The 17,500-nt window shown below is 36.8% G+C and overlaps 3 protein-coding genes across 4 annotated transcripts in view; 1 reads left to right on the top strand and 2 right to left on the bottom strand.

Moving 5' to 3' along the window:
• Window positions 1-8,455, bottom strand: part of LOC137999650 (transmembrane protein 216-like) — a 14,173-nt gene extending 5,718 nt beyond the window's left edge. Inside the window, exons 1-4 of the mRNA XM_068845494.1 lie at window positions 8,422-8,455; window positions 8,029-8,045; window positions 3,142-3,235; window positions 1,246-1,344 (exon numbers count right to left, since the gene is read on the bottom strand). Of these exons, the coding sequence (XP_068701595.1) occupies window positions 1,246-1,344; window positions 3,142-3,235; window positions 8,029-8,045; window positions 8,422-8,440 (229 nt within the window). The 5' untranslated portion in view covers window positions 8,441-8,455. The remainder of the gene's footprint in view (window positions 1-1,245; window positions 1,345-3,141; window positions 3,236-8,028; window positions 8,046-8,421) is intronic.
• Window positions 8,456-8,504: 49 nt separating this feature from the next.
• LOC137999652 (leucine-rich repeat-containing protein 51-like) lies at window positions 8,505-10,671 on the top strand. The gene is made up of 4 exons (XM_068845497.1): window positions 8,505-8,674; window positions 8,804-8,850; window positions 10,071-10,241; window positions 10,411-10,671. The coding sequence occupies exons 1-4, from the start codon at window positions 8,572-8,574 to the stop codon at window positions 10,669-10,671; spliced, it is 582 nt and encodes a 193-aa protein (XP_068701598.1). The 5' UTR covers window positions 8,505-8,571.
• Window positions 10,672-11,593: 922 nt separating this feature from the next.
• The window catches only part of LOC137999651 (magnesium transporter NIPA2-like), a 7,836-nt gene continuing 1,929 nt past the window's right edge, over window positions 11,594-17,500 (bottom strand). For both annotated transcript variants that reach the window (XM_068845495.1, XM_068845496.1), the window contains exons 4-6: window positions 15,612-15,702; window positions 13,817-13,977; window positions 11,594-12,261 (exon numbers count right to left, since the gene is read on the bottom strand). In XM_068845495.1, the coding sequence (XP_068701596.1) occupies window positions 11,624-12,261; window positions 13,817-13,977; window positions 15,612-15,702 (890 nt within the window). In that variant the 3' untranslated portion in view covers window positions 11,594-11,623. The remainder of the gene's footprint in view (window positions 12,262-13,816; window positions 13,978-15,611; window positions 15,703-17,500) is intronic.

The raw sequence follows: 17,500 nt of genomic DNA on the forward strand, positions 1-17,500 counted from the left end.
TATGCATTTTTGAGAGATAATTAAGCTTCAATTTGAGAAAGAACGCCATACATTGCTTTGTATTTTAAAGCTTTTTACAAATATTATTCATCAATATTATCTCTGAAAAATGTGTGGTAACCCATTAATTTTGTTTTTGGATTTTAATAACACTTGTTAAGATCTACATTTTCTGCATCATCATAAACCGGGGCAAAACTACCTTTGAATTAGTAGGCACCGTTCTTAATACAGAAGACTAAAATAATGTATTGAATAATGTGTATTAGAAGTAAAAGTAATCATCACACCGCCAACGAAATGCTCTTTACCCATTGATTCCTGGGAGTGAGACTTGACAGATTTTCCTCTAACGTCAGATGATTTTAATCGTCAACCGGGGGTGTCCTAGGGCGTTTGAGGCATCAAGGGTTAAAATGTTGGTCTACTCGAGATGTCTTAAAGTGGACCTTTAAGTGACTTTCCAATCCATACAGGAAATTGTATGAACGCGAGTGCATTTTGTGATTTATGGGCATGAATGATGTTTTGAAAGTTCTGAAAATTGCACAAGCCATAGACGAGTGCAGTTTGACAACTTTCAAAACATCATGAGTGACCAGAAATCTTGAAATGCAAAAGCAAGTTCATACTATTTTTTATTTATTATAAGCTCCATTGCTTTGTTTCCACAGCAACTTCTGTATTGCACTCTATAACCTCTTTTGCACTCTATATCACATTTATGCATTCGTCATTGAACAATCGATCAGGAATGCAATATTTTGTTCAGTATGTAATAATGGCTATCATTACACACCACAATGAAATGGCTGGAAAAGTTTTGCTTCTGAAACAGAATATCAAAAGCAGAGTTCAATAATAATATTTTAATTTCCTCTATTTTCAATCTAATGGTTCAGGTATAGTGCAAGTACAAATAAAGATTGTAGTAGTTGTTGTTAGTCTGCCAAAGTTGACCTGACATCTGTGATGTCCATTAGCCTTTGACACCTGGCACAAATTGATGGTGCAACCAATAATATTCATTGGAGCTTCCGTTATTGCTTTTTTTTAAGTTGTTATTTTTGTTGTCTTTTCCATTGTTCTCTCTCGTTGTTACTATTTCTATAATTGTTTCTGAAGTTCATGTAGAGGTTATTCTACATGTATTGCTGTTACTGCATGCCCCATACTCTCATTATTTTTCTTTTTCTTGTTATTATATTCCCTCTCTCTTTGTTTTAACACCACCTCCATACCTACCAAGGAAAAGCCTGACACCCTCAAAGAAAGCCAGAAGTAAGATAACAAAGATTTCAATACCCAGTGTGACTCCTGTGTCAGGGTATGGCAAAAGTACTCCTGCAAAAAAACACTACATTAGAACCTTATATTAGATTTTAAAATTCTACTTCCTTTCTTCCTTTGGCCACTATGCACTTTTTTTAAAAGTAGCCGGAGTATCAGGCCTTCTGGTGAAGGGAAGGCAGTTGTTTCCATGATTGCAAAATATTAAGAAGCAGAATCACTCTTAGTAGACCTCAAGAAGTGACAAATGTTTTTGAGAAGGAGTGGGTCACAATACATTGCCGTGGTTTCAAGAACAAAGTTCTGGAACTTTGCAAACCAAGCGATGGCTTTGTTTGTACAATAATTTCCAATGGATACAACCACAAATGCAAGCAAGTCTCCACTTGCCCTTCTCCGTTAAACTACAACACCACTCGTGTCTTGGAAATTCAGACAATTGACACCACTATTAAAGTGACCCTTGAACTCTACTCCTCAAGCAAAGATTAACAGGTGCATTTGTACAAGGTACCCCAACCTGTTACCCCTTGACACTTACCTATAGTTTAGCAAAATGAGTAGACTTACTTACTGTCTTAATGAGACACTAGGGAGCTTAAGCAACGACAACGGCGACGGCAACGAGAACGTCATCTCAAAATATACATTCGCTTTATTTTGATCGCTTCGTGTCTATTTCAACCTTTTTGATATGTCAGGGGTGTGGTAGTTCCTTAAAAATGACATTGGTAGGAACGGCGCTTAATTTAGGGGAGAAAATGGTAATTTATCCTCAAGTGCTAACGTTGTTCATAAAACCTCAAAATTGGCTATTTCACGTTGCAGTTTTGCTGATGACGGCAAAGAAATGGACAAAAGTGAAAAACGCACGTGCAGGGCGTGCAAAGCTATTGTTTTTGCCCAATGAATATGCAAATTTGTGACGTTCTCGTTGCCGTCCCGGTTGTCGTTGCTTAAGCTCCCTACTTATACTTGGATATCAAACAAAATGCATCTTATTATGAGCACCCTGGGTGCAAGTGATTTCCAATACCAAAAAAATACTAAGCAACCATTGACATAAACATCTAGAAACCTAGCTTGTTGGATTTCCCAAAGAATGGATCTGTAAAAATTCAGTTTATTCATTTATTTGCCATGACTAAAGGTTGCATTACAAAGGAGTGCTGCAGTGAGAGGTGGCTAAAAGCTGTAATCCCCAAAGTCATTCTAATTGGCTCCGGCATTCACGTTGTAAGGGGAATGGTTCACTAAAGCAAAAATCTCTCCACACTCCTCTTAAAAACCCCGAGGCCTATTTACTACTTGTAAAATAGTATATTGTGTTATAATAAATTGTTTTCATAATTATTATTTCCATAATATGAACAAATAGAAGAAAGCGCCTGTTGGGAGTTGACTAACTATGACACGTACCTGTTTTTCAATATAATGTTACATATTGTAATAAATATTTAAATGTAATTATGCCAGTGGCTAAGAAAATCAAATATTTACTCTTAACCTGGTCAGGCACAGGAATTTTAACAGCTATCAAAATTTTTGAGAATATCCTAGTCGAACTGCTCTTTTCAAAACTGCTGTTAAACATAAGGCCTTTTCATGCTATAATTCCACCCACTAATATATTTTAGTGCTTACAGCACAAAGAATTGCATTTCCATACTACACCAATTAATGCACAGTAAACATGGACTTTTAACACAAATTCTTTTATCACAAACATAGCTTACAGGTAAACAATAACATCCATATTTTATCACGCAAAAGACATCACCCAAATTTCATGAGGTGCCATTATTTAAAATAAGAAAACCTCAACTCTGAATAAAATCGCCCAGACTGTACCTTTGTAGACATAGAGCAAGAGTTCAGCGATGCAAAAAATGATTGCATAGTAAATGTTGAGAAAAAGAAAAATCTGTAGTGGTAAAGATGATAGCTAGTAGAGAGTCAAGGAATGAACTATAATTATGATGATTATAATTATAGTAACACTTAACTGGCGGGCCAGTGCTTATGGCCCTGGTCATTATAGTATTGGTGGTATGATTATAGTATTCCTCTTACTACTGTGATTAGATATCGCATTTGCTAACCGGTGGGCCAGTTGCTATTATGGCACGCCAGCATGCAGACAACACTGTACACCAATAAACATCAACGCCATGCCAAGCACTGGGTACACTTGCTCCTCATCAGGTAAATTACATTAAACTCTATTTTAATAAGTATGGTCCTATGATAATGAGCTGATAGAAAAGATTATCTAGGAGACAGGATAGACCAGGCCCTAGTTGTTCATATATAGTGACATGCTGTATAACTTTATCCATTGGATAAGTCGCTATCCAGAGTGTAACATATACTTTGCATTAAGCATTGAAAAAGGTTTTCAAACTCGCTTTACTTATGTGTGCTTAGAGAATGCATGTTCACAGATATGTGAGCAAATACTTAAATCTTTGTACAGATTGAAACCATTGGATAGTGACAACTGGGATGTGTAGTTGTCAGGAGGTGGGATTTGCATAAGGTGGACTCTCAAAACATCAGCTTACAAATCTTTCTTGTGGTGGTTAAAGTGCTACTATGATGAAATTTGCATCTTTCCTATCTAAGCCATTTAAAGACATAAACATGTAGTCTGTATGAGAGGTAGAATGCTGTTTACTATTTTCAAATATCTCTTTTCGTTTGAGAGATATTCAAGTTTTCAAAATAAGCAAATTAGCAAAGTGATGACATCATAAACTCAACTGAATGATGATAAAATATGATGGGCAAAGATTTTGTTACCAAGACAACATACTGGGTTCCAGACCTCCCTTAGGGATATTAATGGCTTTGTTGGCCACCTTTGGCATTCTATTTTGATATTTACCAATGGTGCCTCATCTGCATGATCCTGCAGGCATATAGATAGTTTAGGTCGAGTTTGTTGCCTTGCTAAATGTTTTTCTAGCTTATAATCACCAAGAATATTGAATCAGGTTAGAGGGAACTGGGAAAGAGTGAGTTGCCATGGGAACCAATTTCTTTACAACTGAAGGTGTGTTGCCCGTATAACTATTACCCTACCAAGTTTCAATGGTCTCTGCTACAAATTGACCAAGATAGCTCTATTTATAATACTTGATTTTATATTGGGTTGAGTGAATGACATCATCACTAATCTCATTTGCATATTTTACACATTTTTCAAACTTAAATATCTCCGGAACCAATGCAGATATTTCCAAACGGTAAACAGCAATTTTAATCATCTTTCTTGGAATTCTATATGATAATTAAACCTTAGGCTAAAAATTCAAGGGACAAAAATTTGATCATAAAGTAGTAGCACTTTAAAGGGGCTATGTCACGCAAAATAATGTACTTTCAGGACACCCAAAATGCCCAAAAGGTAGAATGAAACATTGCAAAAAATCACTTTAAACCACTGAACAACACAAACGAAATACAACCAAAAAGGGAAAGCGAAGCATGGATGGACACAAATGGACAAGTTTGAAACAGATTGCATTTGGGTAATCTTGAAAAAGATTACAAAATTTTAGTATCTAAAGAAACTGTGGTACTGTGTCGGTGGGAGATTGAAACATAAATTGATTTTATCAAACGAGTTGATAAAGGTCGAATAACCACCGTGAAAGATTTGGAAAGCTGACGTTTCGAGCGTTAGCCCTTCGTTGGAGCGAATAGAGGAATTGTGCTTGTTGTAGGTTTACATGTGTGCGGAGGAGCTTTGCTATTGGTAGAAATAGGGTGACATGAATTTGTGAATAGATTAATGGAATGAGAGGCGTTCATTGATTCCACGTGGATAGAGTGTGCCCTGTTGAAAAATAAATTTTTGTTCGAGATTTTTACGGCTTTCTGTGTTTCCGTGGTGTAAGGATAGGCCGCAAATAGTCATGTTGTGGTGGGAGTGATTAGGCAGATTAAAATGGCGTGCAACTGGTTTTGAGGCATCTGTCGTTTTTTTCTACATCTCGTAGGTGTTCGCGAAAGCGGTCCGCCAATCTTCTTCCTGTTTCGCCTATGTAGATCTTTTTGCATAGTGTGCAGGGTATGCAGTAGATGGCGTTTGCGGAGATGCATGTAAAGTGGTCCGTGATTTTAGCAGATCGATTAGGTCCTGAGATCTTAACCCATGTTAGAAATAAAGGGACAAGTTTTGAATTGTGTGTGTGTACATTTGAAAGTTCCTGGTTGGTTGTCTGACTCGAAAGCGCTCCTAGCTACCCGTAGAAAGTTACCTAATAGATGGTTTTGTCGCGTTTGAATGAAATAAGTGGTGGTAGAGGAAAGATGTGTTTAGTTTCAGGATCACTGCGGAGAATTTTGAAGTTTTTGAGAATTACATTTTTGACTGCAAGGTTTTGTGGATGGTAGGTGAGGGTGAATGGAATTCTGTTGGTTTCTTCGTTTTGTGGTGATTGTAGTGCGGTATTTCGATCGATTTCTTGGGCACAATGTTTGCCTGTGGTGACAGTGGAGTCTGTGTTGCCCCGTTTTTTGAAAAAACTGGCACATTTCATTTCTTTCATGGTGGTTATTCGACCTTTATCAACTCGTTTGATGAAATCAATTTCTGTTGAAAAAGGTCAGCCTGATATTTTTCAAGTTCACGGCAAATTGCCTGGATAAAAGTTGTTTTTTCTCAGAATCGTCTTGTTTGTTATGCAATGATAATTTTATCAGTATAGGAATTTCACATCACCATTTGAGTTTTAAACTTGTGATAAACTAACAGATTTCCCCTAAACACCTTTAATAAATAACATGACATTGCCCCTTTAATTTACCTTTATTTAAAACTCATTTGATAAGACCAAATTTTCATGTTTTACTGCCCAACAACACAGCACCACAATTTCTTTAGAAATTGACCCCTTCATTTGCCTGTTGGGCTGTCACAGTGCAACCAGGATAACCGTGAACACAGAGGTTTCATCAGAAGCCAGTTACCGGCAGTATACATCGTCTGTTTGTCAGAAATTTTCCTCTGACCGCTGGATACTCTGCCTTGCTTTTCATTCAAACCCTTGTAAAAGACAAGAGTGACCATCGCTTACATTGATTAGCCCAGGAATCTACTTCAAAAGTTTTTGAAACCCCTGTGAACACCTAAAATATGCCAGGAATGCTTACTAATCTTAAGCCAATCATGTTTAAGTACTTCACACGCCAAAACCACAAACTGGAATAACTCATAATTCAGATATTTGCAGTGGCGCCACATGTTGAAAGCAACAGTTGCTCCGGAGTGCCAGTGATCAGTGGAAGGACAAATACATGCACTCTTCTGTTTCTTTACGAGTAGTCTCAGAGCTTAAACGACCAGAATTAGCTCAAATTAAACCAATTACCTGGCAAATCTAAAGCCGACATTCTTGTTGCACAAACAACAGCAAACACTCTGTGGTTTAGCAAGTGGATTTCAGATGCGTGGTTAGACAGAAATATCCTGACATATTTCAGGTGTTCATGGTTTTTCTGGTTGCAATGGTTACAGTGGGACCGGGAAAACCGTGAACACCTGAAACAACGAAATCTTTCATTTTCAATGTTGTTGCAATAAAATTCATATCATTAAAGCTGAGTATCTATTAAACTACATCAGTGAGAATAGACTTAAGTACTCTGGATGCCAAAGGAATTTTCTTTCAAGGTAAGAGAGAGCACTTATCAATTTGAAATCTATGGTTGAGAATGAAAAAGGATAAGTCCTTGACTTAAAACAGCTGAGCATTCTCTCCGACCTTGAAAAAAAAAAAGAAGCCTATATATATAATAAACAATAAATTAAAAACATTTTGTATTATTGTAATCCCCCTAGTTAAGCCTAGGTGCTTTGGGGGAAAACAATGAGAAATCTGTTGAATATCATTGAACATATTGGTGCTTTTTAAATCAACAACTATTAACTTCTTCCTTTCTTTTTTTATTTCCTCATTGATCCAATTCTTGTGTCACACCTAACTGAATGTCTTGCTCTATATTTGTGTTATTCAATTCTTTCTGCTTTGGGAGGAAACCTAACCTTGTATATAAGCCTCCTGGTTTCTTTTAGGTTTCCTTGCCATATATATTATCTTAACTTTAATCATTAAATGTAAATTTATTGTTATGTGGCAAAATGTTTAAATTAACAAAAAATTTCTCTGGAACCCATGGTAAACCTTAAGAAACTCTTTTTGGATGAATGAGTGCTTCACTAAACTTTAGTTTCATTTAAAGGGCGTAGAATAAACTGGGCTGTTTTTCACTAAAAAATGAAGGACTTAATGGGGACATAATTTTTCAGTGAGTTATTAACACTACAAAAAATTTTAACTGTCAATAATTAGTATTAGGATTTAGTGTAATTACATTGGTGATTATCAAACATTCTACGCACTGATTGGTTGCACTTGAAGTGATTATTACATGATAATCACCTAAGCAGACTCTTTCAAAATGGCCACAAGCCGTTTTGTTGGGTGACAGACGAAGAAATTAATTGTTTTGAAGAAAATGCATATTTTTCCAATAATCACCTACCTTATACTAAAACAATAATTATTCACCTCAGGCTCGGTGAATATCGGTGAATAAACACTTCAACTTTCTCTCAGCTTTTATTCACCAATATTCACCTTGCCTACGGCAAATAATTGTTATTTATTGCGCTACCCTTCTTAAAGCATGGTCACTATTTTATATATTCCGAGGGAATTGAAAGGATACTTCCACGACTGTTTTGCCTGTAGAATAAAAATGAACCAGTCAGAATCTGACAAATGATTTGAAACAAACTTAATATTTGACAGTAATAGTTGTAGGCATATGCCAATGTAATCCCAGAGAAGAGCTGAGTGATAGAGATCTAAAGGAGAGCGGGAGTTGGATGGGGGAAGAGTGGGGGGCGGGGGATGTCACTGCTGAGCGATATTATTAAAAGTTCCCACGCATGTCCCCAAATTTGTGCTAAATTCAGCCACGTGAACCAACTTCTGAACTTCTGGAAATGAAATTCCCTTATGTTATGCCTTATAAATATGGAGTCATCATAAGGGGGAACAATGCAATGGGAGAGACTTAAAACCGGTCTGAAAATTATTAAACACAAGCACTACCAACCTCTGTTATCACCCGCCATATTTGTTTTTGAAAGTCATCCGCTGACCTTATGTTCACTGTTTTCGTTGGTTGTCATGACAACTAGGTGTCAAACGTCACGAGAAAACAAAGATGGCGTCTGGTTAGCCAGCATGTGGAAGATTTTAAAAAATGTCGAGCAAATCTAAACCAACCGTTTTGGCCGCAGTTGATGCAGATAATGAAATCCCACCTCCGCTGGATTTTTCCTTTAAATCATTGGCAGGAATTCAAGGTAAGTGACGGGCTCACGATTTATATTCAGTACACGAGGCGAACTTGCATTGTACAGGGACTGTATCAACTTAGCTGTCAGTTTACCGATGAGCAGCATCATTACAATTTGACACTTTTGTATTAATAGATGCCATGGATGAAGAACCGAGACCCGGACGACACAAGTTTGTCAAGGTATTGTACATGATTGAAATCTTAAGTTGTCAATGGCCAACAAGAATTAACTCAATTTAGAATTTGTCGTAACTTTCTAACGGCGGTGTCGTTGAAAGGTAGTTTCGCTTACTTGTTGTTCACAAAGCACCAACCAAGAATATATAGTTTACATGGATCTAATCCCAGCGTCAAGATCTTCCCATCTCTCTCAACTACAAGCAAGGATCCTGAGGTTAAGAATGTTCAAACTAGAGAGAGAGAACATATAGGTGGTTTGCAACCAATCTCTAGAGACACATATAACAATGCTGCAATGTACAATTTCTGGTGGACGAACAAAAGGAGCTCATAAAAGAGATCTTTTGTTTTCGTCCACCAACATGGCGACGATGACGTAACGTGAAAACCACCTATATACGGGCAGGTACAGGTCACAAGTCACAGGTCAGGGCGCAGTTGGAATTGACTGATGCATAATTAGGCTTAAGGTTAGCTGTAATGAATGTTTAGGTTAGTTTCTGTATTGGTAAAACAATGACCTGTAACCAAGGTGTCTCGAAAACGAAGACCCTATTAAAGAACCCCAAGACCCCGAAAACTCAGAAACGAATAAAGTACCCCTCAATTTGGCTAACCCTCTAAGCCTAAAGGTGGTTTACCTAACAAAGTTCAATAGAACATACAATAATAATAATTAAATTAGAACATGCTAAAAGATCACGGGCCCGTTTCTCGAAAGTCCCAAAACTTTACAGGCCATTTTCGGGTGTCACAATTTCTTTTGCATCTTAAGAACGGAGAGGATTTAAGTCATCAAACTTCACAGTCCTTTTTCTTTTTGTCACCTTAAAGGCATGTTCAAAGATCAGCTTTCCAAAACAAGCAGTTAGTAGTTTCACAAATGGCTTTTCGGACCCGAAAAGTTTTCGGGACTTTCGAGAAAAGGGCCCCAGGCCCCAGTTGTTCAAAAGGTGGATAACGCTATCCACCTAATAAATCACTATCCATTGGGTAGGGCAATTGGTTTCGCTATTACTTATCCACTGGATAGTCATTTATCCGGTGGATAAGCGCTATCCCATTGTTTGAACAACCGGGGCCAGAACTCATAGGTTCATAAAATGGGTATGGTGAAAAAAAAAGAAAAAAAAGAAAAGAAAATGTGACGTGATGTGTCGCCACAAGTTTACCTCAGTCTGTGTATTCTCAAGTGCAAATCATCTTTCTTTGTGTCATAGACAACTACAGAGTCAGGACAACAGAAGTACAAGGCGACTATCCTCCGCTTCTGCTACAATGCCATCTCAGACCTTCAGTACTTTAGTTCTACGCTTGAACATTTATTGGAAAACCCATATGATTTGTCTTGGCTAGATTTATCATTCAATGACATCTCAACCATTGACGAGGTAGCTACAGTGTATGTAGTCTTAAGTTAATTTCTTGCAAACTGAATATTAAATACAAAGACATGATGAATTAAGGTTCCTCCTTGAAGCTTCAGGTTTCAGAGCCAATTTTTAATCCATCATAAGCCAGTTATCAATTAACATGTCAGATGTTTTAAATTTGTTTTAGGTGTTACTTCAGTACCCCAAATTGAAGATTCTGTACCTACATGCAAACAGCATCGAGAAGCTGTCAGAAATTGACAAACTTGGTGCACTTCCAGAACTCTTTAGTGTAACACTGCATGGAAATCCAATAGAGAACATTCCTGGTTACAAGCAGTATGTGATTTCTGCCCTACCTCACCTAAAGGTGCTTGATACAATCCCAATCACAAACCAAGATCGCTCAGATGCCTTGACTTGGAAGCGGAAATTCAAGAAGAAATGACTGTCTCACAAATATAACTTCCAAAAGTAAAAAGAACCAGTATTTGGCAATACCATGCATCTCGTAACTTTTACACAGTAATGGCATACAGTATTGGCTTTTAAACCATATATCAACTACAAGTCATTTATTTATCATAGTCAATCTCTTTCCTGGAAGACATAATGTATTGTGAAAAGAAACAAGTGATCAAGAATCCCTTTCTGTGTTGTCTCTAAACCCAAAGTTAGTCATTAATAATATTACGATCTCAATTTTTTAGCACATTCTTTCAGCTCATGGGAAAAAAATAGGTAAAGCCCTATTAATCTGGGTGGGAGGCTACACAATGCATAAGAATGATATTCAGTTCAATCCTTATTTCAGCAAATTTTATCACATGCCACTGTCAGCCAAAGTGAACACTTATCGCTAATGCTACAGTATTTCATGATTCATTCTTAACACCAACAAAACACTAGAATCAAGTGCTGCCCAAGACCGTTACAACAGTAGTGGGTCAATGACAGCATTTTGATAAAAAGTTCAACAACACGCACCAGTACTTTATCACCTACATTTTGTACAAAAATGAAAAAAAAAAAAAAATGAAAAATAACGAAGGCAAAGGCAATAGAATACCAATGAATCATTAATTTCAATTATTTCTTGAGTTTCCTTTGTCTGTTAACTCATTGATCATCCTAGCCCAATACATTCTGCAGAAAGAAAACTAAGATACTTTTTTTAGTTAAAAAACTTTATTTCCATGATAATTAATTTATAGAAAGCCAATCCAATCTAGGTTGTGGTAGAAACTGCTATTTACACTACTCAACGTTGAGTTTAAGAGCTACTAGTGAAAAAAATACATGTATTTTGGTATAAATATGTTAAGTACATTTGACCATCCTATTTGTATTTTTAAATCCAATTCATAAAATTAAAAAACAATTGTATTTTAAAATAAGTATCACAAATGGTTTGCGTTATTTGCAAATGCTGCCACTTCTTCTTCTTCCTCTTCTTTTACACCCATTGGATGCATCAGGAATGCTTGAGCCTCGTCATTTATCACAGGACCAGGTTTCCGTATTCTTGTTGCACCATTCGGCTGTGTAGAGAACTGAAGAACATCCTTCAAACTGAAGTGAACGTCTTTAAATGCATGTAAAAGAAACACACCAAACACGATTGTCAAGAACCCACAGATTGCTCCGATGGTGTCTTTACTGTCCATTACTTCCCATTCTCGGAACAGAATTGCGGATGCAATGATTGTTAATGTTGTAAACATAACGTAATATATTGGAGTGACCAATGAGGTATTGAAGATATCAAGAGCTTTGTTCAAATAGTTCATTTGAGTCGTCACACATGCTAAAACAGCAATCAATAATCCCCATGCTACCGGATTGGTCAGCTGATTGTCTCCGTGAGCTGTCTCTCTAATTACAAGCCCCAGGCCTTTACATCCCATCACAGATAAGGAACCAATCAGGGAACAGATTGAAATATACACCAAAATGTTCTTTTTTCCAAAGCGTGGTCCATAAAAGAACATCAAACCAAGCGCAATTATAATAACAATAACACCATATGCCACAAATCCTAGAAAGAGAACATGAAAGAGGAACACGTAAAAAGCAAGGAAACCCAAGTGCTGAAACACCAATGACAAAAATACATTAAGCTCAGTTTTCATCATAAATAATTATTTTATAATTTCGTATTCTATAACCTCATCTTCTATCCATTCCACATTAACTTTGTAGAGGATTCTTGAATCTGAATAGCCACACCACCTTGACATTTGAAAAGCGTCAGATAAAGATAAGATTTGAGCCCAAATATATGTTTAATATATAATAGTGCAGCCTGTTAAATAATATTTTTTGTCCCTCAATTCAAAGATCTTGAAAGGTATAGATCGTTTTCACTGTCATGCAATAAAAAAATAAATCGAAAACCATCCATTTTCCCCAAACTTCAGATATTCGTCGAAATGTTTCGCGGAAATTTACAGAGCCCAGTATGAAAACGCCATGTTGGTGCACATCTATGGTGCACCAATATGGCGACCGGAAAATAGTGTCAACATCTGTTACTTACTTTGGCTATCTAAGCGAGTGATCATCTGTACTGAACAGACAGCTATTTACCTAAGCACTTTTCCTAATGCTTTAAATTCTAAAAAGGCTCAAAACCATGAGATAAATATATATTTCTCAATAAACTCGAACCAAACTAGGGTTTCTAGTCCTTATCCGCCAAGACTTGAAAGTCTAACCATTTGCGGATGTCATTACAAAGGCAGCATTTTCTCCTCAGTTATTTAAAGACCCTGAGTGTTGGTCCGGCTGGAGTCGAACACAAGATCTCCCGCATTGCAGCCCAGTGCTCAACCAACTGAGCCACCGGTGCGCGGAATAAAGCCCAAATACAGCCGACCCACAATTTTAAGTCTAAGCCTTTGCTATCTAGCTATTTCCATCACTAAGGTCAGGGCATAGGTTAGTGTTATTTTAAGCTTAGGGGAAACGCAGCTGTTTATCCTTACTTGTCATGAGAAGCATTTGGGGGACGCTTTGTGACATTAATTGTCTGTATTCTGAAACATTGAGTGAGTTGGGGAGAAGAGCAAGAAGACACAGTCTTTGTAATGCTTATTGAAATCAGTGTGCATTTAATTAGGGGTATTTCTGGACATAATATCTGGGGAGAGATGAAAAACTTGCATAAATACAGCCCACCCACAATTTTTGCACTACAGGAGCAAAATTGATTGAAAAAAAGAATCTGTAGATGCCTTCATTAAATTATCTCGGAGTCCATGTTTTGTAAATACCTATCTAAAATTTATGGAAGAAGTTGATCATCATGTATTGTTATCTAAAATTTAATGAAACAGCAGAAAGTTATTACTAAAACATGACTTCTCACACACCGCTGGTAGCCATGCATGTCAAGCTGACTGCTGCAAGCTGCAAGCCTGACCTTTATTGCAAATTCAAAGCTAATACAAGTAGCATTACACTAAAGACCGGAAATAACAGCGGTGCATGAGAAAAACATTTTTCACTTATTTCATTTCACTCAGCCAGTGAAAAATTACTCATAACCCTACAAATGATATATTTGATAATTGTTTCTTGCAGTTATTTACCAAATGATCCAAGTTTTACTTCCAAGTCGTCAATGTCTTTCACTTCCTCTTCTTGTGGTGCATGAATCACCAACACAGTAGAACCAATTATCGATAAGACACAGCCAATTTTACCATGAAGATTCTGTTTCTCATTTAAGAAATATGAAGCTAGCACAGCACTGAAAGACACAAAGTCAGGCATACAAAAAAATGAGTCAAAAGTGGTAATGAAAATTTTTCATTTCTCCTCCTTGCAATAATGAGTTGTCTGACCTTCTACAGAATATAATTTGGATGAAAGTTGCTGACCTTTCATGAACATTCTGACCGTAACCTTAAAAATCTAACCAAGAATTTTCTTTTTGTGGGTATTGCTAAACAATACGCATAATGACATCAGGTCAGGTGTGCAAGAGTGACTGGGTGTCTGGTGGCAAGAGAGGGTGTCTGTGGTGGGTGAGAGTGAGTGGGTGTCTGCTGTGGCAAGAACTTTCAGTTAATATTTCTTGTCAAAAGGTAGAAAGACTGAGAAACCAAATGTACCAGTAGAAAGCAAAACGTCTCCCAAAATTTTGGTTGTAGTTTTCTTAGTACCAAAATTAATAGCAAAGAATATTTATTTATTACCAGTAAACGTTTCTGTCCAATTGTTTTAATTTTGAAGTTCTAAATTACTGGAACTTCAGTGTCTGCAAGTTAGTGTGACATGTGCAATAATCTCTGTTCAAACTGGACCTCCCAACAAAATTTCTTTTTCTCTCTTACTTTCCAGTTCACAAAATATGAATCTCCCAAACAAAGAACAGTTGATGCAGCTGTGATCCATTTAAAGTTCTCAAACAGTATTCAAAATAAATTTAGTTCCTTACATACCCTCTTTGTAAAAGTTATAAAGGGGACATGATGGGGTTGATGTAGAGGTTGTTAAACCATTGACTTCTGAACCGCCTCCCAATGACAAGTAAAATCTTCTGGTTTTAGAGTCAAATCTATTACATACCTCTTACTAACCGAGTTCGAGATCCGTGCAGAGAAATCCAAAATACAATTTGGCCAAATTGGAATTCATTTAAGTTCTATGACTGAGGAATGAGCATAAAATTAAAATCAGAGCATTTTTAGCAGCTCTCTGGCATATTTCGGATCGTAAAATCACAGTTATTGGATCACTATGGCTGGAGTCGAGTACTATAGTACATTTTTCACTGGGCAGTTTCATGACGGGCAAATCTGTGGGAGAAATCGAAAATACAATTGGGCCAAATTGGCATTCTTTTAAGTTCTATGATCGAGAAATGAGCATAAAATTGAAATCAGAGCGTTTTTACCGGTTCTCTGGCTAATTTTGGGTCGTAACAACATAGTTATCGGATCGCTATGGCTGGAGTCACGTACTATAGTACGTTTTTCACCGGGCAGTTTTATGATGGGCAAATCTGTGTTTTTTCCCCTTGATTTATGGCCGAAGTGCGTGGGCCATAGATCAAGGAGAAAAAACAAGGATCCGTAACTTAAAGTACGGACCGAGAAAATGAGGTTAAAGTAAGATATTTATTATATCTCTGAGGTTAATCTGGCGCACTGGCAAGGGAACTAGACGATGTCAAGCGGAAGGTTCAACTACCACGAAAATTTCCGCGTCAAAATCCGAAAAACTAAATCTTCTTGGCTGTTTGAAATAGTTGCTTGCAAGATTCAAACAGTTTTACAAGTTTCTGTAACAGAAACAACATGCAAAGGAACAAGGCAACATGTGTCTCCTTGCATGTTCTACAGACAAGCTTGTTAAAATTAATGGTTGTAACACACCTACCTTACTAACACACTAATGGCACCTAATGGAGTGACAAGAATGGCTGGAGCAAAGGCATATGCCGTAAAATTGGCAATCTCACCAACAGCCACTAAAAATAAGATAACAATGACTATTATTTTAGGGTTAGGGTTAGGGTTAGTCCCATATACTGCCAAATGTTTTGCCTGGTTTTTCTTTAATATGTATCTATCGAACAAGTGACAAACCAGAGTAACATCATTCTGTAAGTTTCACAGCTCTCATGTGAGGAAGGGTTAAGTCACATGTTTGAATAATAATTATTTATTGTGGGTAAGATAATATTTTCTAAGTAAAGTTTAGAAAGGAACATAAACAGTTCATGGGGTATCTTTCAAGCTTGAAATAAAACCAAGAATTACACAGGCCTCGAAACTTGACCATGTTATTACAATGTATAGCACTTTCCTACTAAGGGAATCAAAGAAGTCTAGGAGCTGGATTGACAGCTATCAGGTAGGCTTAGCTGTATGTACAAAAATCTTTTTTTTTTGAGATCTTTAGATGCTGAAAAGTTAGCAAGTTCCAAGATTTTTTAGAGCTTTTAGAGCCAAAAAAATCTGTAAAATGCATTTAAAACTAATTATTTAGAGATTGGAATAAAAAAAAAAAAGTTCTTGCTTGTAATTTAAGAGTGAGCAGAATGAAGAGGTTTCATGGCTTAATGCACAGCCGTTTGAGCATTCAGTTATTTTATCCCACAATTCTGTTGCAGTTAGTTGTCAAAGAAAAAAACATAGCAGAGACGCACAATAGTGCATGTAGGCATGTCAATAATACATGTAGGCAGCATCAACGCTGTGGGTTAAATAATAATCGTTAATCATACTGAACTTATGTTATCCACAACAGCTATTTTGTAGCTGGCTTGTTTTAACTTATAATAAGGGTCTTTAAATTTTGATATTTTGTATTAAAATTTTGGGATTTTTTAGTAAAATTTTGAGATTTTTAGAACTTTGGAGAGTTTGTAGAACATTTATGGGAGATTATCCGGATCAATTTTTAGGCGATTTTTCGGGATTATTGTAGCTAAGCCAACTATCATCTATCCAGTCCCAGATAGCCCAAGGGCTTAACTCCTTCACCCCTGAAACGCCCCCCTTGACAAGTAAAATCATCTGGCATTAGACAGAGAACATGTAAAATCATCTCTATTAAAGTACTTGTAATTCATGTACATGTATCACCCTTATAGGGAAGGAGTTAAAAGGGGACATGGTCTTTGAGTGGACAAAAGATACTGCTCAGGCCTTGATGTTTTTGCAAGCAATTCTTTGTGCAGTAACTGCTTTATTTTGACCTTTGACCTTTTCATCTTTTGAAATAAAATATATTTTTTTGGCAATATGTGGGGCCATCAAAAAGTAACCGGATCCCACCAACACTAGTCCTTTTGTCTTAGAAAGCTGCTTTCCTTCACAATAGACCACTGTCATAAATGGTGACCACATTTGGCACTTAAAGGGGCTAGGTCACACAATTTTAGGCAATTTCAGCACTGGTTGAATGGTCATAGAATTAACTAAAATATCAAAATAACTGTTCAAAACTATAGAAGATCTCTAACAAAAATTATGCAGGAAAGCCAAGAAGGGACATGGATGGACAAAACTGGAGAGGATTGAAATGGATTGAATTTGGGTCATTTACAAAGCTAGAAAATCATTCTCAGTTGTTATGTGGCTGTGATTTTGAAAATGAAAGACTCTTGCTCTGCCAATTTGACGTTTAGAGCTCATAATTAACAAAATTAAACAAAATTACCTAAAATAGCGTGACCTATCCCCTTTAACTACAGAAAGACAATGGTTGCTATTAAGGAAGCTTTTAAGTCAAGAGCCCTACAAAAAGGTTGCATGGATGGT

The sequence above is a fragment of the Montipora foliosa genome, chromosome 4 (genome assembly GCF_036669935.1).
Source record: "Montipora foliosa isolate CH-2021 chromosome 4, ASM3666993v2, whole genome shotgun sequence".
Lineage (NCBI taxonomy): Eukaryota > Metazoa > Cnidaria > Anthozoa > Scleractinia > Acroporidae > Montipora > Montipora foliosa.